The 24,040-nt window shown below is 40.2% G+C and overlaps 2 protein-coding genes across 2 annotated transcripts in view; both read left to right on the forward strand.

Moving 5' to 3' along the window:
- LOC119992714 overlaps positions 1–24,040 on the forward strand; it is a 107,344-nt gene that overhangs the window by 68,400 nt on the left and 14,904 nt on the right. Inside the window, exons 7-8 of the mRNA XM_038839507.1 lie at positions 3,097–3,111; positions 10,913–11,631. Coding sequence (XP_038695435.1) covers positions 3,097–3,111; positions 10,913–11,631 — 734 coding nt within the window. The remainder of the gene's footprint in view (positions 1–3,096; positions 3,112–10,912; positions 11,632–24,040) is intronic.
- Positions 22,016–22,937, forward strand: LOC119993266 (RING-H2 finger protein ATL56-like). Its single transcript, XM_038840316.1, has one exon. The coding sequence runs from the start codon at positions 22,177–22,179 to the stop codon at positions 22,714–22,716; it is 540 nt and encodes a 179-aa protein (XP_038696244.1). The 5' UTR covers positions 22,016–22,176; the 3' UTR covers positions 22,717–22,937.

A 24,040-nucleotide genomic window follows, 5' to 3' on the forward strand; every position in this document is an offset into this window, starting at 1 on the left:
CTTTGACAACCTCCTTCATATGTGGGTTCAACCTCCTTTGTGCCTCTCGGGTAGGCTTTGCATTATTTTCCAGAAAAATCTGATGCATACATCTTGACGGGCTGATCCCTTTTATGTCCGCAATGGTCCAACCAAGAGCTGTTTTGTGCTGTCTCAAAATTCGGATCAACTTTGCCTCCTCCCCCAAACTCAGATTTGCAGCCACTATCACGGGTAAAGTGTTATGTTCACCCAAGTAGATGTATTTCAAGTGACTTGGCAGCTGCTTCAGCTCCAACTTAGGTGCTTTAACTGTGGAAGGAACAAGAGATGCATTAGTAGGCGTCAGTTGCTCAAATGGAGGAGTATTCTTACCACCATAAGGCCGGTCCAACTGGAATGCTTGGATGGCCTCCTCTATACGGTCATCCTCGAACTCTCCTTCCAAACTTGTCTTCTCGTTCAAACCATATGCCACCACTGCTTCGATTGGATCCACTCTAGTAACCTGAAAAACCTCACTCACAAGATCTTGTGTAGTGTCAACATTAAAACAATCACTATGATCATCATGAGATTTAAGAGCATCAAACACACGAAATTCCAATTCTTTGTCATTTACTTGCATAGTTACTGTCCCCTTTCTCACATTAATATTCATGTCAGCGGTAACCATAAAAGGTCGTCCAAGTATGATAGGCAAAGATGCTGATCTAGGACTATCCTCCATATCCAACACAACAAAATCAGCAGGCAAGATCAAGTCATTTACAGTCACCAGAACATCCTCTAAAATTCCCTTGGGTCTTTTGACACTACGGTCAGCTAGTTGCAGTGTTATAGAAGTCTCTTGAAGATCTCCTAACCCAAGTTTTTCATAAACAGAGTAAGGTAACAAATTAATGCTGGCCCCTAGGTCCAGCAATGCCTTTTCAAAAAATTGATTTCCCACTTTACATGGTGTAGTAACCGGTTTTCGTCCGGCCAAAAATACAAAAATATAAAATAAATATAAAAACAAAAAAACAAAAAAACAAAAAAACAAAAAAAACAAAAATGGAGTAGCCGAAAGTGGAGTAAAAAAAAAAGAGAGAAAGGAAAAAAAAACAAAAAAGAATGAAGAGGAGATGGTGAAGTGGAAGACAAGAGAGAGTGGGAGGGGAAAAGAAGTGGCAAAATTTAAGGAAAAAAGGAGAGACAAGAGAGAGTGGGAGAAAAATCGGTGGAAAAGGAGAAGAAAGGAGAGAAAAGGTAGGGGAGAAAGAGAGAAAAAGTAGGGGGAAATTGGGTAAATAAAAAAGAAAAAAAGAAGGAAAGAAAGGGGAGAGAGGAGCCGGGTGAGAGGAGGAGACAAGAGAGAAAGCCAAAATGAAGGGAGAGTTGTGGAGAAAACCTTTGGTCATTCAAGGAGAACTTTGATTCTAAGAAAAGGAGGACTTTCTATTGTTCTAAGAAGGTAATATCTCATATACACTTTGGTTCTTTGGATTCCATTTCCTCGGCTCCGTTTTCGTTTCATTGCAGATTCATTTTCTGAGTTTCTTTGGGTTCTTGGTCTTTGTTTCCCTTTCATGTTTGTCATGTTTGTTCTATGTTGATGAATGACTGAGATTTGGCCCATATTTGAGACTCTTCCTCATGTATGTGGTTTTTGTATATTTTGTATATTGGATTTGTTCGCTGTATTTGTGCCCTTGCATTTTATGTAGACATATGTTGATTTCTATATGCATATATATGTTGTATGTGTTTATATCTGTTCATATGTGATGTGTATATATATATATATGATATGTTACGTGGAGTGTATAATATATATACATATATATATATATATATATATATATATATGGCGTGTCTATGAGTTCATGTTTGTTTGTACGTGTATATATGCTGTATGTATATAAATATATATATATTTATGTTGTGGATGGATGGATTTGCTTGAATGTATATATACACTGTAGGTATGGGTGTTTATATAGACCGTGGGTTATGTGTGTATATTTTATGTGTTTATATATATGTATATGCATGTATATGTGGTTTGTAGATGTATGTGTATATTACCATATATGTTTATACGTGCATGCGAATTCTTAAATATTGGGTTTTAGTTTGATGTTATGTTTGGACAACCATTTGACCCATTCTTTGATTTTGGACATGGACCGGGCTGGACACTATTTGAGCCGGAGGGCATACTTAAAAGGTTTGGGCCGGATTGGAGCAATGGGTCCCAAGGGCAATATTGGGTTTTTGTACATTTGTATAAATTTCGTTTTGTCACGTATCCTTGTAAAATGTAAATCTTTGTAATAGTATAGTGGAAAATATTGGAAATGCATACATAAATGTTTAGGGTGCTAGAAGCATATAGACATTAGGAGATGATTTTGTGAATGATGATTGCATTAGAATGCATGCTTAGGATTTTGATTTTTCACACCATGCCATGATGATTAGACTTATGCTAGGATTATTTGAATGTCATGAAAATAAATGCAACGCGTTAGTCATTGGATTAATCCAAGCCGTCTCACATTAATAAAACACATCAAGATTAAATTATGGAATCCTTATGTTTTGATTAAATACCAAGGAGCCTTCAAGATATTGGGGTTCCATTGGCATTCATTGAAAACATTTGGATTTCGTGGATCCGGAAAGCAAATGTGTTTTTAGGGATTAGGAGAATTTATTTACGGACTCAACGGTGGGTTTAAAGATATTTGACTCATTCAATGAGCCATAAATGGATTCTTTCTTTTCTCATGAAGAACATAATTGTGAGTAAGACTTGAATTGAACATTATTCCTTGATTGTGGGCCCTTTTGGTACATCAACCAAGTCCTCAAGAGTTCCCTTTTCCCCAAAATATCCAAACCCACTCCAAGTGGTACCTTATCCAATCCTTGGCCAAGCCGGGAATGGCCCCAATGATCCCGTGCACACCTTTTTTCAAAACCCCCAAACCCACCCCAAGTGGTGTTTTCTCCAATCCTTGGCCAAGCCGGGAATGGCCCCAATGATCCCGTGTACCTTGTTCTCCAAACCACTCCAAGTGGATTTTTCATTTACATTTCAATAAGACTCAAAAGCAAATTAAAGCCAAGTAGGAAAACATTTAAAGGTAACCGATTTCGGGAGTTGTGGGGTGCCTAACACCTTCCCCATGCTCAATAGACCCCCTTGCCCATTTTTTCTCGTAGACCAGAACGGATGTCCAATTGCATCCTAAAAATCAATTGGTGGCGACTTCATTGTTTTTTAAGCCGGTTGCTTCAGCTGGCGACTTCACTGGGGAAAATTGGTTGTTGTACCAAAGGGGTCGGGCCTTTTTGTTATTGTTTTCCTATTTGGTTGATTTGTTTATTTTGTTGTACATTTTTCTTTCAACATTTTGAGGAATCTAATGTGTTTGTTCATGATTGTAGATAAAATAACAGGTTTTTGGTTTGATAAAATTTGAGTGTTTATTGAGGATATGGTATGATTCCCCCGCACACACATCACTATTCACATGCACACAAATGACCCATAAAAACCGGGTCCTACTAGTGATTAGTGAGGGTTGATCTTTGCTTTTGATGGATTTTGTCCTCACGTAAGCAAGGAAAAACATCCTCCTGGATTGACGTCCCTTCAAGATATTGGGGGATGGGTTCCACTTCCAGATATGGGGTGTGAACTAACCTGATCCAGTGGCCTCTCGCGTAGCCGCGTTATAGTTAGATATGCCACCCATATGCACATTACATAACCCTAGATCCGGTTCGAGACCTTCAGAAATTGGTAGGAACCTGATTTTGTTAGGAACAATGGGGGATTCTCCTATCCTTAACTCCATTTATTTCCTGTACATTTAAATACCATGTACCTTTATTCCTCATTTACATGTTTATATGTATTTGATACATACCTGTATATATATATTCATCAAACCATACATGTACATGTCTTATACACTTGCCATGAATATGTTAGCCTAGGTTATGATACTTGCCATACGTGTCCATATATGCTTGCATGTTTGTTAATCACTCATACATGTTCATACATATCTTATATTCATCCTTTTCATGCCCCCATGCATTCACTAGGCACATTCTTTGCAATTGGACAAGAGGATGTTTGCGGAAGCAGTGATAGGAACCAGTGACATAAGACGAGACAACCCGTGGGAAACTAGAGATGTGTTGGAGGAATTGCAGGCAGAACTCGGAGATAGTTTAAAAGACGATTTACCATTGGGAATTGTTCGGAAGACACAGTTTCAAGAACAGGCACCACCAGGGTTAGCACAGTTTTGGGAGGCACAAAGTAATGAAGCACGCAATAATTTTGGGAAAATTTACGGACGTATTGGGCATCTATTAACTGTCAAAACACCGGTAACTCTTCTTCAGGCTGCTATGCATTTCTGGGACCCTGCATATCGCTGCTTTACTTTCAATACAACAGATTTGTCTCCTTTATTAGAAGAATATGGTCAGTTGTTGGGATATGATCCACATGTGAACAAGGTTTATAATCCGGAGGAAGTTACTGATGGAAGGAAGATTGTTCACCGTCTTTTACAGATAGAGCATACCAGGACTCCTGGAAAGGATAAAGGTAATATTTGGGTGTTTCCAATTGACAGGCTTGTGGGTTTCGCTCAGGGGAGGTTTGCAACTCCGGAAGGGCAGATGGCTTTTGCCCTTGCAGTGTATGGAGCAGTGTTATTTCCTTGTGCAGGAGGATATGTAGAAAAGAACGTGATTAAATTGGTTCACCTTGTCAAGTATGGTACCAATCCAATACCTGCAATGTTATGCGAGACAATCCGGTCCCTTAATCATTGTCGCATTCAAGGAGAAGGCAGCTTTCGGGGGTGTTCGCAATTATTAGGACTCTGGTTGGTGAGTCACTTAAAGTACCCAAAAAGAATTGGAGCTCCGATGATTGTATTTGAAGATCATACCCGGATGCTTAGAGATCCCATTCAGAATTTCAAGATGGCCGAGATGCAATCTAATGTACCGGCTGTTGACGTGTGGAGACAATTCCTAGAGGAATTAGAACCGAAGGAGACATTTGATCGAGCAACGTGGTACAAGCCCAAAGGTTTGCTTTACAGATGTGGTAATTACAACTGGGTGCCTTTGGTGGGACCATGGGGAGGTACCAGTCAAGCACCTGCAATGTTCTTGCGTCAAGAGGCTGGCAATTTATGCACGCCAATTACACATGGCTTGTGGGAGTTTGAATTCGCGCATGGAGATGAGAAGGCGAAATATCTGTCTCACCAAGTGTTAGAAGCATGGAAAAGGACCCACATAATGGAGCGCGGAAGGCTTACTGCAGACCCGGAAGGGAAGTATCGATACGTGCAATGGCTCCAAGGAAGGAAGAAGACTATCACCCAGTGTCATAGCTTTGTTAGCATGAAAAAGAAAGAGACGATACCTGGTGGAAATGAAAATTCAGGTCTGGAAATACCATCAAATGAGCTTGAGGAAGCAGTAGACACCTTGATTGCTGAAGAGGTAGAAACAGCTCAGAATTCCTGGAGAGAAAAGTATAACAGATATAAGAACAAATGCAAAAAACTGAAAAAAAAGGTCCGTGGGGAGAGGGAAGCCCGAGAAGTAGAAAAAGGACAGTTTGATGCACTGAAGGAAAAGTTCTCGAAGCTACAGAAGAAGGTGAAGAAAAGAAAAGAGAAGGATGCAGCAAAACATTGTAGGACACAAGCAGAACTTCAAGAAATGCAGGAGCATATTCAGAGGCTAAATGAAGAACTTGCATCTCGGAAGGAGGACGCTTATCAACTGCAATTGCAGATGTATGTAGACAAAGAAGAGCAAAGAAGAATAGAAGCTGAGAAGAATAGATTGACAGACCAGATGAATGAGATGCTTGAAGAGAACCAGCAACAGATGGAAGGGATCACAACTTTAAGGGAACAGAATGATTATTTTCATTCAATGCTGGAGGAGGTCCAACAGGAGCAGACAAGTACCAAATTCAAAGTAAGGTTGATGATGAGTCGCTTGATGACCCTATCAGAATGGGCTGAGGTTTATGAACGACGTCTGCAGAAGTTGAGTTCCAATCCTATTTTGGAAATGCCAGAGTTGACACAGATATGGACATTTTTGGAAAATTTGAAAAGTGACTTACAGGAGCTTCAGAGGAGGTTGGATGCAATCCAAGCAGGAGGTGCTGTTATGGTTGAAATTCCGGTTGTTCAAGTGGACTGAATCAAATGTTTTTTCTTGTATGCTTCTAATGAATGAAATGAATAAAAGAAGACCACCTTGTTTTAATCCTCTTGTCCAATTACAAAGAAATCTAGGAAGCACATAAACCCACAATCATGCATATGCATAGTTAACAGATCTGATTAACTAATAAATGTTTCTTTCATCATGAAGGTGGCACATAAAAAAGAAAAAGCACCAATTCATTCATATCACCGTCATCCTTATCGTACCAGACTACAGTTGCGAATTGCTAGAACAATGGAGAACGAACAGCAGAAAGAGCTGATCCAGAAGCAGAGCCAGGAAATTACAGATCTGAAAGAGCAAATGGCTATGTTGATTACTCAGATGTCGCAGCTTATGAAAGGAAAAGCAGTTGCAGAAAGTTCAGCACAGAAAGGAGAGCCCATGCTTCAGCTTTATGACAACGCGGCAATGAACTTCTCAGGAAGTGCGCCGGTAGTTGGGCCAGCCCGGGATGGTGGATTTCCATCACTGGATTGCCAGCAGAAAACATATGTCATGCCCGTAGAGGCTAAAGGGGAGCAAGGAAGAGGTCTTACTATGGAGCAATACAAAAAGATGGAAAAATGGATGAATTCAATGGAAGGATTTGGGCCTGTTGGCGCTTTAAGTCCCTATAAGTTATGTCTGGTGAAGGATTTGATCATTCCTCCTGATTTCAAGCTTCCGGCTTTTACTCTCTTTGATGGTACTGGAATCCCTCTAGATCATCTGACCATGTATTGTCGGAGGATGCAGCCATATGTTCATGATGAAAAGATATTGATTCACTTTTTCCAGGAAAGTTTGACGGGGAGTGCAACTCGGTGGTTTACAAGCTTAGATCCGTCTACTGTTGAGACTTGGGAGGATCTGGCTAACTTATTCCTTAAGAAGTATGAGCATAACATGGAGAAGGTCCCTACCATCTATGATCTTCAGGGTACTGTCATGAAGGAAGGAGAAAGTTTTCGGGATTGGGCCCATAGATGGAGAGACTTAGCATCCCAGATGCACCCTCCATTGGCGGAACAAGATCTGGTTAATGCATTCATTGACGCACTTCGAGAGCCTTATACTTCAAAAATTGCTGGAGGGGGGCATGCAGGTTTAGGAGAAATGATCCGAGCAGGGGAACGTATTGAGAGATGCATGCAAAGAGGAAATATTAGCATTAGCGTCCCGATGCTTGAGAAGCCAGAGTATCAGAAGGGAGGGAAGATGAAGAAGAAGGAAAACGAGGTGCATACCGTTAATTATAGCAGCAATCCCACTTATGGGTCTCCTACTTCTGATTACAGGCCGCGAAGCAATGCTCCCAGGCTGTCTAGTCCATATAACCACCACCTAAACTCAAATTCCTACTCGCCACCTCAGCATTCTTATCGACCACCTCAACAGACTTACCAACCACATCAGCAAGCTTATCGACCACCTCAGCAAGCTTACCAACCACCCCGCCAAAATTACCAAAACTTTGAAAATAACCCTAGACCCCGAAGGCAGATAGAGCAGTTCGCTCCGATACCCATGACTTATGCCCAATGTTATGACAAGTTATTGTCTAATTCAGCTATTGCACCTATCCCGGGAGGAGGACCCCAGAATCCACCTTATCCTCATTGGTACAACCCTGAGGTGACGTGTGCCTATCACGGGGATTCGCCTGGACATTCAATTGAAAATTGTCTGACCTTCAAGAGAATCGTGCAAAATATGGTCAATTCCGGATGGTTGAATTTTGATGGGATCAGAAAGCCCGATGTGACTACTAATCCTTTGCCGGATCATGGCAATGGAGGTACCAATGCTGTTGAGGGTTCAGGTGAGTTTAGGAGAAAAATTGCAGAGGTAACTATGTCTTTGAGTTTGGTGTTGGGTGCTTTGGAAAATGAAGGACTTATTAAAAGAGAAGAGTTGGACTTGACTCTGAGATACGATGGTTATGATGAGTTGAAGACTTGTGAATTTCACAAAGACGTTGAGGGACATTCTCTGGAGAATTGTTTTCAATTTCAAGCAAAGGTGCAGGATTTGATTGATAGCAAGAAAGTAGTATTTGGTGTGAAGTCAGGGTGCTTGAATGCAGCCAATGTTATTGGGGATGAATTCTATAAAGGACCAAGGCCTGGTGGGAGGGCGAAGCCAATTGTTTTGCAATACTTTTTAGAAGATCAACCGTTTGTCAAAAGTCCACACCCTTCAAAGCCTTCTTATGTGAGTGATAAGGCTGTTCCATGGGTATACGAGAAAAATGATCCTGAGGTTGCTGTGGATAACATCTCAGGGGTGAGTAGGATAACCCGAACTGGACGGGTTTATTCTCGTGAGGAGTCAGGTGACCCAATGTCAGGAGAGGAAGCTGAAAGGAAAAGGAAGGGAAAGGACGTTGTAGGAGCGGAAGAGAATTTGAAAGATTTGAAGAAAAATCAGATTGTATGTGAGGAAATTAAGAAAGCAGTGACTGATGGAGAAATTCAGGAGTTTCTGAAGATTGTCCGTCAAAGCGAATATATGATTGTAGACCAGTTGAAAAAGACCCCAGCAAAGATTTCCATCTTAGAATTAATCATGAGTTCGGAGCCACACCGTAAAGTGTTGTTGAGAATGTTGAATCAGGCCTATGTGCCAGAAAAGATACCGACAGAATCTTTTGACGGGATCGTCGGAAATGTGCTCGCAACTCACTTATTATCATTTACTGAAGAGGAGATTCCAGATGAAGGGATGGGCCATAACAAGGCGTTGCATATTTCTGCCATGTGTAGGGGTTTTGAAGTGGCGAGTATCTTGATTGACAACGGATCGTCGTTGAATATCCTACCAAAGGAGACTTTTGATAGGCTGCCAATTGATAAATCATATTTGAAGCAAGTACTGGTGGTGGCTAAAGCCTTCGATGGAACCAGGAAGGAGATAATGGGGGAGATCGAGGTCCCTCTGGAGATCGCAAATGTCACATTCAATGTCCCCTTTATGGTGATGGATATATCGCCTACTTACAGTTGCTTGTTAGGGAGGCCGTGGATTCATACTGCTGGGGCAGTACCGTCGTCTTTACATCAGAATCTCAAATTCGCTCATGGAGGGAGAGTCTACATTGTTAAAGGCCAGTCGGAATGGATGGTGGCTAGCATTTCAAACTCACTCCATATTGACGCGCCCCTACAGGGAATTGAAAGCTCATTCCAATCCTTTGAGATTGCAACTGCTACTTTTGTGAAGGAAGAGCAGCTTTTGGTGCAGCCTCGTTTATCAAAAGCGGCTAAGTTTATTGGAAGAATTATGTTAAAGATGGGATTCCGACCAGGAGGAGGTTTAGGCAAAAAGGAACAGGGGATAAAGAAACCAATAGCTGTATTGAAACAGGCTGAGCGCTGGGGGCTTGGGTATAAGCCCAGTAGAACCGATAAGGTCCAGGCCCAAGCTGAGAAACAGGCAAGGCGAATCGCTCGTTTTGAGGGTCGAGAGCTGAATATTCTGAAAAGGTCAATCCCCTGGTTGTATGACAGTTTCATGTTTGGAGATTTCTTGGAAAAGGTCAATCCGCTCAGTGCAGAGGCAATTCCAGGGAAATTGACCCTTGATTTTCCCGTCGATCAAATTGAAAGGAGTCTAGCTGGGGCAAATTTTGAAGAGCTATGTGACCAGTTGGAAGATTTTCATGTTGCTGCTATAGAGGAAGATCAGAACTTTGTTGCTAAGCCTTATTTTGTCATTCCTCGGCCTCCAGGCTTTGAGCTCAACAACTGGACCAGTTTTGAACTGCCAGTCTCGATCAACAGCCTTCAAGAGTAATCTCCATATGCACTATGATCTGTGGTCTAGCTCACGGCCACTGATTGGGTTTTTGTAATGAGCATGTCTTTACTTTATCTTTTGATGAATTCGCATAGTATGGCCTTTGCGTGTTCTCATGTTTCTGATGATTCTGCTATGCTTATCATAAATAAAAATCTTTGCTCAAAATTCTCACATCTATTCACCTTATTTCACGCATCACTTCTAAAAAATCCAAATCTCACACATTCCATTTTAACAGGACTGAAATTGATGATAATAAAAAAGATGAACCGAATGAACCAGATTTTGGGGCACCCATTAACAATGTTGAATCTGATTCCGACACTGAGGATGAATTTGAGATGTCGCCAGAAATGTTAAGGCAAGTTAACCAAGAGGAGAAGATAGTTCAGCCGCATAAAGAAATAACTGAGGTTGTTAACTTGGGAACTGAAGATCAGAAAAAGGAGGTTAGGATTGGTGCAGCTTTTGAAGGAGGAGATAGAAAAAGATTGATAGGTTTGCTGCATGAATATCAGGACGTTTTTGCATGGTCATATCAAGATATGCCAGGACTTGATACCAACATAGTGGTCCATAAATTGCCATTAAAACCAGATTGTCCGCCGGTGAAGCAAAAGTTGAGAAGATTGAAGCCGGAAATGCTTTTGAAGATTAGAGATGAAGTAAAAAAGCAATTTGATGCAGGATTCCTTGCTGTAGCAAAATACCCTGATTGGGTTGCAAATATCGTACCAGTCCCGAAGAAAGACGGTAAGGTTCGGATGTGCGTGGATTACAGGGATCTTAATCGGGCGAGCCCGAAAGATGACTTTCCTTTACCCCAAATTGACATATTAGTAGACAATACTGCTAAACATTTTGCGTTCTCCTTCATGGATGGATTCTCAGGATATAACCAGATCAAGATGGCACCGGAAGATCAGGAGAAAACTACTTTCATCACTTTATGGGGTACCTTTTGTTACAAAGTCATGCCATTTGGTCTCAAAAATGCGGGAGCTACTTATCAGCGAGCCATGGTTACTCTGTTTCATGATATGATGCATAAAGAGATTGAGGTGTATGTGGATGACATGATTGCTAAGTCAAAGGAGGATGGAGATCACGTGATTAACCTGGAGAAGTTGTTCAAGAGGTTGAGAAGGCACCAATTGAAGTTGAATCCCTCGAAATGCACATTTGGGGCAACCTCAGGGAAGTTGTTGGGTTTTATTGTCAGTAGAAGAGGTATTGAAGTGGATCCTGAGAAAGTGAAGGCGATCATGGAAATGCCTCATCCTCGCACTGAGAAAGAAGTCAGAGGTTTCTTGGGCAGACTCAATTATATTGCAAGGTTCATTTCACAGTTGACAACTACGTGTGAGCCAATTTTTAAGTTGCTTCGGAAGAATAACCCATCAGAATGGAATGATGAATGTCAAAGTGCCTTTGAGAGAATCAAGCAGTATTTACAAAATCCACCGGTCTTGATGCCTCCCGTTGCTGGGAGCCCGCTTATTCTCTACTTAACTGTATCGGGCAATTCGATGGGATGTATGTTAGGGCAACATGATTCATCGGGGAGGATAGAGCATGCGATCTACTACTTGAGCAAGAAATTCACCAGTTGTGAGACAAACTACTCCATGTTAGAGAAGACTTGTTGTTCATTGGCATGGGCTGCGCATAGGCTCAGGCAATATATGCTGTATCACACTACTTGGTTGATCTCGAGGATGGATCCGATCAAGTATATTTTTGAAAAACCATCTCTTTCAGGGAGGATTGCAAAATGGCAGATGTTGTTGTCAGAATATGATATTTTGTATGTTGCCCAGAAGGCAGTGAAGGGAAGTGCAATAGCAGATTACTTAGCAGAGCAGGCGATTGATGACTCTCAGCCTATGAATCCAAGGTTCCCAGATGGAGAAATCTTGTCCTTAGAAATGGAGAGTCGGAAAGATATGGACGGATGGGTTATGTTGTTTGATGGCGCTTCTAATATCGTTGGTAATGGGATTGGGGCTGTGCTTATTTCTCCAGAGGGAAAAGTTACTCCGTTTACTGCTAAGCTTTATTTCAACTGTACCAATAATGTGTCTGAGTATGAGGCCTGTGCCATGGGAATTCAAGCTGCTATTGATGTTGGGATTAAAAAGCTTCAGGTTTATGGTGACTCTCAATTGGTGATCAGGCAATTGTGTGACGAATGGGAAACCAGGGATGCCAAGTTAGTCCCGTATTATCAACACATCAAAAAGTTAATCAAATTTTTTGACTGTGTGGAATTTGATCATATTCCAAGAGAAGAAAACCAGATGGCAGATGCTTTGGCCACTTTGGCAGCCATGTTTGGTTTGGACCCTCGAGGAGAAATGGAGGTTATCAAGATTGAGAAACGTGAAATTCAGGCACACTGTTTGAATATAGCAACAGAACCTGATGGCAAACCCTGGTATTATGATGTAAAACAGTATTTGGAGAAAGGAGAATACCCTCCAGAGGCCTCAGATAATGACAAACGCACCATCCGAAGACTCTCAAGCTCTTTTTTCTTGGATAAAAATGTATTGTATAAGAGAAGCTCGGGATTTGTGCTTCTTCGATGCGTGGATATCGATGAAGCCAAGCAGATTATGGAAGAGATTCATGAAGGAATATGTGGTACTCATTCGAGTGGATATTCAATGGCAAGGAAGATATTGCGAGCCGGTTACTATTGGCTTACCATGGAAAGAGATTGTATTAGATATGCAATCAGATGCCATAAGTGCCAGATTTATGCTGATAAAACTCATGTCCCAGTGAACCCTCTGCGGGTATTAGCAGCACCTTGGCCCTTTTCAATGTGGGGTATCGATGTTATTGGCCCTATCGAGCCCAAAGCTTCCAACGGACATCGTTTCATCCTGGTTGCAATTGATTATTTTACAAAGTGGGTGGAAGCAAATTCTTATGCTAAAGTGACAAGTAACGTTATCGCCCGATTCTTGAGAAAAGATATTGTATGTCGCTATGGGGTTCCCGAAAGGATCATTACTGATAATGGCACGAATTTCAACAGCAAGATGGTGAACGATTTATGTGAGCAGTTCAAGATCAAGCATCATAATTCATCTCCTTATCGTCCCAAGATGAACGGGGCTGTTGAGGCAGCTAACAAAAATATCAAGAAAATCATCCAGAAGATGACAGAGAATTACAAAGATTGGCATGAAAAGCTTCCTTTCGCTTTATATGGGTACCGGACTTCTGTGCGTACATCCACTGGTGAAAGTCCTTTTGCTTTAGTATACGGGACAGAGGCTGTTCTTCCCATTGAAGTAGAGATCCCCTCGATAAGAGTAGTGGTGGAAGCCAATTTGGATGAGACGGAGTGGGTCCGAACTCGTTATGAACATCTAAATTTTATTGAAGAGAGAAGATTAGGGGCACTTTGTAGAGGACAGCTTTATCAAAGACGAATGATAAGAGCACATCACAAGAGGGTGCGCCCTCGTTGTTTCAGAGAAGGGGATTTAGTGCTAAAGATGATTCAGCCACCTCAAAAAGATCACCGTGGAAAATGGACTCCTACCTACGAGGGACCATATGTGGTGAAGAAAGCATTCTCTGGTGGAGCAGTAATTTTGACAAGGATGGATGGAGATGATTTGCCTCACCCAGTAAATGTTGAGGTTCTCAGGCAGTATTATGCTTAAAAAAAAAAAAAAAAAAAAAAGAAAGAAAAATCCCACTAGAGTGAAAGCCTGAAAGGGCGCTCTAGGCAAAAATTAGGGACAATAAGAACTTTTATTGGAGTGAAAACCCTCACGGGTACTCTAATTATGGCTGCAAGAAAGGAGGTCGAGACATGAGTCTGTTGGTTGTTAACTTGTCTTGCATTGACATTGGTGCGGAGTACAGAATCGACCTCGTAGTTGCCAGATTGGAGGACAGTTATTTGGGCAAGTACCCAAAACTGGGGCAGTTCTCAGGATGCTCTTTAGGCTATCATTTGTTTGTTCGTTAAACAGAATGAGAAGTTTGTTGGCAAAAATGGAGGACTCAGAGACAGTCTCAGACGAGTCAGATTTGATCATTGTTAATTGGGTGCACACCAAAACTGGGGCAGTTTTGGTGGAATCTTTGAATTATTACATATTTCATCTTGGAGAAGTTGGGTTTGTCCCTTCTTCCTTTGACTTCTCTACATTCTTGTACATACCTTTGTCAATCGGCACTCGTCCTTTCAATAAAAATGGTGAAGAAATTCATTTCTGTAGTTTTGTCACTTGTGACATCTGTTTTCCATACCCCAACTCCATTCTCAATCCATGTTCCAAAAAGTTTATCACCTGCATTCATTAATTGACATGCATGGCTATACTATTGAATTTATCACTGATAAAGTTTTGACAGGAAATGTGGAATATGCATTAGGACATTACTCTTGCTAGGAATTTGATTGGATTTTGGCATCCTAAGCTGGAAAGGATTTGAATAAAAGACTTGAAGCCGAGGTAAGCATTAGCAGGAAAGGGAAGATCATAATCATGTGACCCGCACAACGAAATGAAAATAAATCCAGATGAATTGGCAGCCTTGAGCTCAAAAGTGGGCACACATGCAAATAAGCATAGAAGAAGAAAACAGATAGCTGAAGGGTTGAGTTTGGGAATGAGCGAGAGCCTTTGCTAATCGGCATAGAGAAGATACATTGAAAATCTAGAGTCAGAAAATCAAACCCTACAAAGAAGCAGATTTGTTCTAGCAATTCGCAACTGTACGCGTGACTGAGGAGGGCACAACCTTAAGAGAGCATGCATTCACTCATTAATGAGACATTCATATTTGAGCAAAGTAGGTCATTACATGCATCATTTTTGCATATGGTTTGTCCTTTTTGTATTATGGCAGGTTTATGCAGAAGATACAGCTTGGACGTAGTCGTTCTCCTCAAATCAAAGCATATCCTCTGCTTGAAACATCTTTCTGCCAAGGTGAGATTACAAAAACTCCCGAATACCTTTCTCAAAAAAAAAAAAAAAAAACAAAAACAAAAAACAAAAACAAAAAAACAAAAAAAACAAAAAACAAAAAAAAAAACGAAAAAACAAAAAAAAATTTCAGCCAAGCCGGGAATGGCTCCAGTGATCCCGAGCAATTTTTCTCAAACAAACAAGCATTGGCCAAGCCGGGGATGGCCCTATGATCCCGTGCACACTGTTTTTTTTCAAATTACAAAACCCACTCCAAGTGGGATTTCATTCAAGCATTGGCCAAGCCGGGGATGGCCCTATGATCCCGTGCACACTGTTTTTTTCAAATTACAAAACCCACTCCAAGTGGGATTTCATTCAAGCATTGGCCAAGCCGGGGATGGCCCTATGATCCCGTGCACACTGTTTTTTTCAAATTACAAAACCCACTCCAAGTGGGATTTCATTCAAGCATTGGCCAAGCCGGGGATGGCCCTATGATCCCGTGCACACCGTTTTTTTTAAATTTACAAAACCCACTCCAAGTGGAATCTCATTCAAGCATTGGCCAAGCCGGGAATGGCCCAATGATCCCGTGCAAACCTTATTTTCAAATTACCAAACCCACTCCAAGTGGGGTTTCAAACACAACCTTTGGCCAAGCCGGGAATGGCCCCAATGATCCCGAGCACTTTTTAAGCCAAGCCGGGAATGGCTACAGAGATCCCGCGCATCTTGCCTTATCCTTTCCGTACGAAATTCGGTTAACTACACCTTTGTCCGCCTTTTACTTCATAAAAGACATACAAAGGGGGGCAGCTGTAGTAACCGGTTTTCGTCCGGCCAAAAATACAAAAATATAAAATAAATATAAAAACAAAAAAACAAAAAAACAAAAAAACAAAAAAAACAAAAATGGAGTAGCCGAAAGTGGAGTAAAAAAAAAAGAGAGAAAGGAAAAAAAAACAAAAAAGAATGAAGAGGAGATGGTGAAGTGGAAGACAAGAGAGAGTGGGAGGGGAAAAGAAGTGGCAAAATTTAAGGAAAAAAGGAGAGACAAGAGAGAGTGGGAGAAAAATCGGTGGAAAAGGAGAAGAAAGGAGAGAAAAGGTAGGGGAGAAAGAGAGAAAAAGTAGGGGGAAATTGGGTAAATAAAAAAGAAAAAAAGAAGGAAAGAAAGGGGAGAGAGGAGCCGGGTGAGAGGAGGAGACAAGAGAGAAAGCCAAAATGAAGGGAGAGTTGTGGAGAAAACCTTTGGTCATTCAAGGAGAACTTTGATTCTAAGAAAAGGAGGACTTTCTATTGTTCTAAGAAGGTAATATCTCATATACACTTTGGTTCTTTGGATTCCATTTCCTCGGCTCCGTTTTCGTTTCATTGCAGATTCATTTTCTGAGTTTCTTTGGGTTCTTGGTCTTTGTTTCCCTTTCATGTTTGTCATGTTTGTTCTATGTTGATGAATGACTGAGATTTGGCCCATATTTGAGACTCTTCCTCATGTATGTGGTTTTTGTATATTTTGTATATTGGATTTGTTCGCTGTATTTGTGCCCTTGCATTTTATGTAGACATATGTTGATTTCTATATGCATATATATGTTGTATGTGTTTATATCTGTTCATATGTGATGTGTATATATATATATATGATATGTTACGTGGAGTGTATAATATATATACATATATATATATATATATATATATATATATGGCGTGTCTATGAGTTCATGTTTGTTTGTACGTGTATATATGCTGTATGTATATAAATATATATATATTTATGTTGTGGATGGATGGATTTGCTTGAATGTATATATACACTGTAGGTATGGGTGTTTATATAGACCGTGGGTTATGTGTGTATATTTTATGTGTTTATATATATGTATATGCATGTATATGTGGTTTGTAGATGTATGTGTATATTACCATATATGTTTATACGTGCATGCGAATTCTTAAATATTGGGTTTTAGTTTGATGTTATGTTTGGACAACCATTTGACCCATTCTTTGATTTTGGACATGGACCGGGCTGGACACTATTTGAGCCGGAGGGCATACTTAAAAGGTTTGGGCCGGATTGGAGCAATGGGTCCCAAGGGCAATATTGGGTTTTTGTACATTTGTATAAATTTCGTTTTGTCACGTATCCTTGTAAAATGTAAATCTTTGTAATAGTATAGTGGAAAATATTGGAAATGCATACATAAATGTTTAGGGTGCTAGAAGCATATAGACATTAGGAGATGATTTTGTGAATGATGATTGCATTAGAATGCATGCTTAGGATTTTGATTTTTCACACCATGCCATGATGATTAGACTTATGCTAGGATTATTTGAATGTCATGAAAATAAATGCAACGCGTTAGTCATTGGATTAATCCAAGCCGTCTCACATTAATAAAACACATCAAGATTAAATTATGGAATCCTTATGTTTTGATTAAATACCAAGGAGCCTTCAAGATATTGGGGTTCCATTGGCATTCATTGAAAACATTTGGATTTCGTGGATCCGGAAAGCAAATGTGTTTTTAGGGATTAGGAGAATTTATTTACGGACTCAACGGTGGGTTTAAAGATATTTGACTCATTCAATGAGCCATAAATGGATTCTTTCTTTTCTCATGAAGAACATAATTGTGAGTAAGACTTGAATTGAACATTATTCCTTGATTGTGGGCCCTTTTGGTACATCAACCAAGTCCTCAAGAGTTCCCTTTTCCCCAAAATATCCAAACCCACTCCAAGTGGTACCTTATCCAATCCTTGGCCAAGCCGGGAATGGCCCCAATGATCCCGTGCACACCTTTTTTCAAAACCCCCAAACCCACCCCAAGTGGTGTTTTCTCCAATCCTTGGCCAAGCCGGGAATGGCCCCAATGATCCCGTGTACCTTGTTCTCCAAACCACTCCAAGTGGATTTTTCATTTACATTTCAATAAGACTCAAAAGCAAATTAAAGCCAAGTAGGAAAACATTTAAAGGTAACCGATTTCGGGAGTTGTGGGGTGCCTAACACCTTCCCCATGCTCAATAGACCCCCTTGCCCATTTTTTCTCGTAGACCAGAACGGATGTCCAATTGCATCCTAAAAATCAATTGGTGGCGACTTCATTGTTTTTTAAGCCGGTTGCTTCACATGGTATGGTAAAACTACCAGGATCCTTGAGCTTTGGTGGGAGTTTATTTAACAACACAGCACTGACCTCTTCTTTCAAAGCAATTTTTTCATGAGCAGCAAATTTTCTCTTTTGAGTACAACATTCTTTAAGAAATTTAGCATAAGATGGAATTTGTTTAATAGCATCAAGCAATGGAATATTAATTTCAACCTTACGCAAATTCTCAAAAATATCTATTGCTTTAGAATCAGTTTTCTTTTTGGCAAACCTTTGCGGAAAAGGTGGAGGATCTCTTTCCCATTCCTGTGTCTCCACTGGTGCAGTTTTGCGGCCTGTTTGTACCCTGTCTGTAGCTTTACTGCCATTTGTGGACTCTGTTTGCAGCTGCTCTGTTTTGTTGATTTGCTTCCCACTTCGGAGAGATGTTACAGCTTTCAATTGCTCTGGTTGCCCAGCTGGGTTATTCAAGGGCTGTGAAGGTAATTCTCCCTTCTTCCTCTCACTCATCTCCTTAGCCATTTGTCCCACTTGGGTCTCCAACTTTTGAATGGCTTGAGTCGTTTGCTGCATGAATTGCATCATTGTGGTCTCCAAGTCACTCCTCCTTGCTGGTTGCTGTGCAGGAGCTGTTGTTTCAGCAGAATTCTGTTCATTCCTCCATGAGAAATTTGGGTGATTTCGCCATGGGTGAGATTGATTTCTCATGTTGAAATTTCCTTGCCCCACGTAATTGGCTTGTTCTTGGTCCGTCATAGAAGTCAATGGACAGGCTTCAGTCACGTGGTCATTATTTGAACAAATAGCACACACAATAACTGGTTTTGCTGGCACCGAAGTTTTCATATTCATTCCCTTCATGGCTTCCACAATCATGTCAATTTTTCGATTGATATTTCCCATCTCAGCTTGTACCATAGTGTCGGCACTTACTTCGTACATGCCTTGCTTCCTTGTTGAGCTTCTACCCCGTGTAGAAAACTGTTGAGAATCTTCACTCAATTCTTCGAATAGCTCCATCGCTTCCTCACTACTTTTTCGCATCAACACTCCATTACAAGCTGAATCAACCTTCATCCTATTAATCTCATTCAACCCTTCATAAAAGTGCAGCACAACATCATCCTTATGCAGATTATGAGTTGGGCAACGAGTTAAGCGGCTCTTAAAATCTTTCCAAGCCTCATAGAATAAATCACCATCTTTTTGCTGAAAATTCTGAATTTCTCGCACCAGCTGCTTAGTTCTATGGGCTGGGAAAAATTCCCTTAAAAACTTAGTTGCCATCTACTCCCACGTGCCAATAGTACCTGCTTCAATAGAGTTGTACCACATCTTGGCTCCTCCTCTAAGAGTGAATGGAAAGAGTACCAATTTCAGATTATCAGTAGATATCCCTGTCATGTGTTGAGTACGACAAAGATCAGTAAAATCCTTCAGATGTTGGTGTGGATCTTCATCAAACCGCCCCTCATAATGTGGTACAGAGTTCAGCAATTGAGGTGACAGGCTGACATTAGCAGCTCCCGTAGGTTGATATGTAATACATGATGGCTGGGCAATGTTCTGCGGAATGTATCTGTTCATCATGGGTATCCTTGCATTACCCGCTGCATTCCCAGCACCACCAGCAATTTGAATCTCACGATTGTGTGGGTTTTCAGCCATGTTTCTTTGTCTCAAAGCTCTAGTTGTTCTTTCAATTTCTGGGTCAAATTCTTCTAATGGTTGATGTTGAGAACGAGTATTGACCATGCAATGTAAGCAACAATTCTGGACCTGCACAAGAAATTTTTTTTTTTTTTTTTTTTTTTAAAAGTAAGTTTCAGTAGGATAAATCAACTAAATAAATAAGTAAATACACACTATTGCCGTAAGAAACAACCGATAATAAACTTAACAGTCCCCGGCAACGGCGCCAAAAACTTGTTCGATACTTTTTATTGCAAGAAATACTTGCAACTCAATACCGACGGGTTTATCCCAATCGCAAGTGTACGTGCCAACTGACAGTATAATAGTGAAAGGGGTCGAATCCACGAGGACTGTATTAATTACCAACTATAACTACCAACAATAGTGTAAATTAAATTCAGATGCTTCTAATATTAATCTAGCAATAAAATTAAACTAAATATCAATGGATGAAAAACTAGCTTGGGTTTGGCTTGCCAACAACCTCCACCTGTGCACACAGATTAATATGCAATCACACAATTTAAAAGTCTAACAATGTCAATTGAAAGGCCTTGGTCCAGCTGCAGTCAATTAGATTTCCCTAAACAACGATCCTGACTTTGGTCCAGTTGCAAGATCTTTTCTTATCAAAGGAGTCTTGGTTGGTCTATCCTAAGAGTTTCCTAAGACAAACATAAGCACTAGGAAATCGACAGTTGCACAATTTAGGATAATGGTCTATTACCCAATCAATTATGTCCTATGTTCCCAAAACTTGGATCTTACGCAAGTTCTTGTTACTTCGTCAAACACCGGGTCATGGTCAGCCGAATATGTTTAACTAACAATTCCTAAAATTATGATGTTGATCAGGCATGCATAACAATAGGAAATAAACAATCAATCCAGAGAACAAAGAATTAAACTTAGTCTGATTGTCAATCAAATCTGTGCACAAGGTTTATGGTAGAAGAATCACCAAACCCTAGCTAGAAAAGAGTTTAGCTACACATGCTCATAATTAAAACCATATAAATACTCATAGACAATGTTTAAATCAATGGAAGAGTAGAAATTTGCTGAAGAATTGATGTGCCCAGCTTTGATGTTGCTTCTCCTCCTTCCTGCCGACACCCACTTCTCCAATCTTTGGTCTTCGGCTGCGCAAAGTAAAATCCCCTTGTTGTCTCAGCTTAACACTCTTTATATAGTCTTTAGCAAGCCCTAAACTGGCCCATCTATTCTTGCCACGTCAGCAACTCAATCACACAAGTCTGATTCCCGCGATCTGCGGCCGCACAGGTTGCGAACAGGTTACAAATTCTGTCCAGTAATGAATTTATTCTCCAGCAGTACCTGTTCATAAAAATACCAATATGGGCCGTATTTTGCACTAATCAACATAGAAAAATAATATTTTTAAGCCCATAAAACTAGGTGTATTTTACACCTAACAAAACTCTAAATTTACAGTAAAAGTACACTTTTCACATATTTGCAGTTTCTCTAACAGTACCACCACTCAACAGATACTCTAAACCATACTCTAAATCATTTAAATATTCATTTATACTATCAATTTTTATTATTTAAATTGAATTCTTTTTACATTTAAATCAATTAACATAATAATAAATCAATTGATATTTATATATTCCAAAAATTAAATATATATTAACTACTAATATTTGACAAATTAACAAATTTGGAATCATAATTGATAAAAGTCAACCGAAGACCATGTCATGCACATAGAACCCTCTATTTTAACTTTAAAAAAGACAAAAAAAAAAAAAAAAAGAGAGAGAGAGAGAGAGTTCGCCAGTGAGAGGTTCAGAAAATGAGAGAACAAGAAGAAAAAAAAAACAAAACAAAAAAGAGACAAAATAAATGGATATTTTAATCAAAATATTATATCCAGTATTGAATAGTGAAACAAGACATTTACCGTTTCGCTGTTCACATATGCAGTTTTAGAGTATCTCATCCGGTATCTGCTGGAGCATGATTTTTAGTCAAAAACTGGAAATGGTACTCTAAATTCACAGTATATACTATTTTACAGTAACTGCTGAAGGTGCCCTTATCCAATCTCAAATGATCAATTTGATAGGGCCCATGGAGGAGATAGAATCCATATTATTCCTTGAAAAGACAAAACTCCCAACCAAAACTATGGGTGCATAATATCCCAATGTTTTCCAGGTGAAATGTACGTTATGCAATTTACACAAAAGCCGCAAAATGACATAGCTAGGGACGAGGAATACTGCTCTCTCCAATATTGTTATAATCTGTAACGCATTTCCTCTCCTCAAACAGTTTTGTCGTTTAAGGACTCTCTTTCACAAAAAATTGTCTCTTTGTTGTATCAGCGCGTGAATTTTGGTATGCCTCCCGAGCTCCATCACCGCTCATCCGGTGATGCACCAGCAATATCACAACCACAACCACAACCACCGCGACCAAAAGCGAAGCAAAAGGTTTTTTCTTTAATATTGAAGGCTATAATCATGACCTTCATTACCTCCAATTTCTTCTTGCTTCTGGGTTTGGTTTCTCTTCTTCTTTTCAACATCCTCCTCGCCACTGCTGCTCTCCGCCACCGCGGCAGCCGTGTCCAGCATTTCCACCAAGACAATCCATCAAATGGGTTCTGTCCAAAACACCTGAAGAAGCTTCCCCAGTTCAAGTTTTTGAATGGACGAGATTGCGAATGTGTGGTTTGTTTGGATGGAATTAGACAAGGGCAATGGTGCAGGAGACTTGTAAATTGCGGTCACGTCTTCCATAGGAAGTGTGTGGATGCGTGGCTGCTGAAGGCCGCTACATGTCCAATCTGTAGGACCCGGGTTCGATTGGATGGGGAAGGAGGAGGAGAAGCAAGTAGCAAATGCACTCTTGGTCGGAGCAATTTGAGAGTATGTTAGATTTTGCAAGGTAAGTCTTTATGTATTATATGTAATATAGCTTCCCTCTTGTTTCCCCTTCCTTTTGGGGAAGGAATAATTTTGATTGTCAATTATGAAGTCTAGAACCCATTCTCTTTTTCAATTTTGGTGATATAATTTCGCATGTGGGAACTCTCCTAGCTGATTCCAACTAATTTTATGATGGATTCATGTGGCAGCCCCAAATTGTTCGGGATTTATGGTTTGATGACGATGACGTGATTGTTGAGTAAATTGTGAACTGCGAGTTTTTTATTGTTAAATGATTGACGTTTAACTGAAATGAGAAGTATAAACAGCAGGAAGCTGGGAGGTCGTATTTTGATTCTTCTTTCTTCTTGGTGACTACAAATTGAAAGATTGATGCTTGATTGATGGAATGAGTTCTCTTTGTTTTTTGAATGAATTGATTAGAAAGAAAACCGGAAGCATTGGATTGGGTTATGAGTAAAGTCTAGTATATTGATTGGCTTCTCGAGAAAGATGTTACATGGATGAGCACTTGGTACAATCACTTTTCGGTGCTGGCTTTTTTGAGCACATCAGTATTTTATCTTCCAGCAAGTATAACAGATATATGGCAGAATGCTTTGCTACCTTACAGGCTTATGATGTATGGGGTTGTGGGATACAAATTACAATAAACGCGTTGCTGATGGACCAAAGTCGGCTGGACTTTTGTTTAGCCGCCTCCTAGATTATTGCTTAAATTTGTTGTATGACAAAGCAAATTATAACCGTCTCCTAGAGCCAGAAATTTGGATTCTAAAATGAGTTTTTTCATACCTGAATTGGCAACTTACTGTTACTACGTCCGTCTCTATCATTTAGGAAAATTGGATTTTTGATGTTTTCGATGGAGGTTCCTGAATTTGGGATTTGAAGCTAGAATCCCATTTTATCAGGCCGTTTTTTAGTGCTGCAGACTTTTGAGAATCCTATGGCAGAAGGCCAGTTGGGCCTATACTCGGGAACTAGATGCCTAGACAGTTTTCCTGTTTTCATCCTCGCTACTGCCAAAAGAAAGGAAAGGTTTGTGTGCATATGCACGTTCGTTCATAATCTTTAAGCAATAAGCATAATTCATTGATTTAGATTTGCATTCATTTAATGTATTTGTAACTTATCCATGCCATTTTAATCGTAATTTTGGTAACTTTTTGGCTGATCAAGTCTAAGACTATACTCATCCCTTTGAAATTAAAATTATTTTGAGTGTACGAATGTGAGCTACTGTTTTCTCTACTTTCAGGCCACTCCATCGTTGCCAAGCAGGAGGTGGGGTCTCGGTCTGGGACTGGCA

This window comes from Tripterygium wilfordii, chromosome 23, assembly GCF_013401445.1.
Source record: "Tripterygium wilfordii isolate XIE 37 chromosome 23, ASM1340144v1, whole genome shotgun sequence".
In the NCBI taxonomy this organism is placed as follows: domain Eukaryota; kingdom Viridiplantae; phylum Streptophyta; class Magnoliopsida; order Celastrales; family Celastraceae; genus Tripterygium; species Tripterygium wilfordii.

Coding starts and splice junctions, on each gene's coding strand:
- LOC119993266 (XM_038840316.1), top strand. CDS start 22,177: ATGCCTCCCGAGCTCCATCACCGCTCATCCGGTGATGCACCAGCAATA.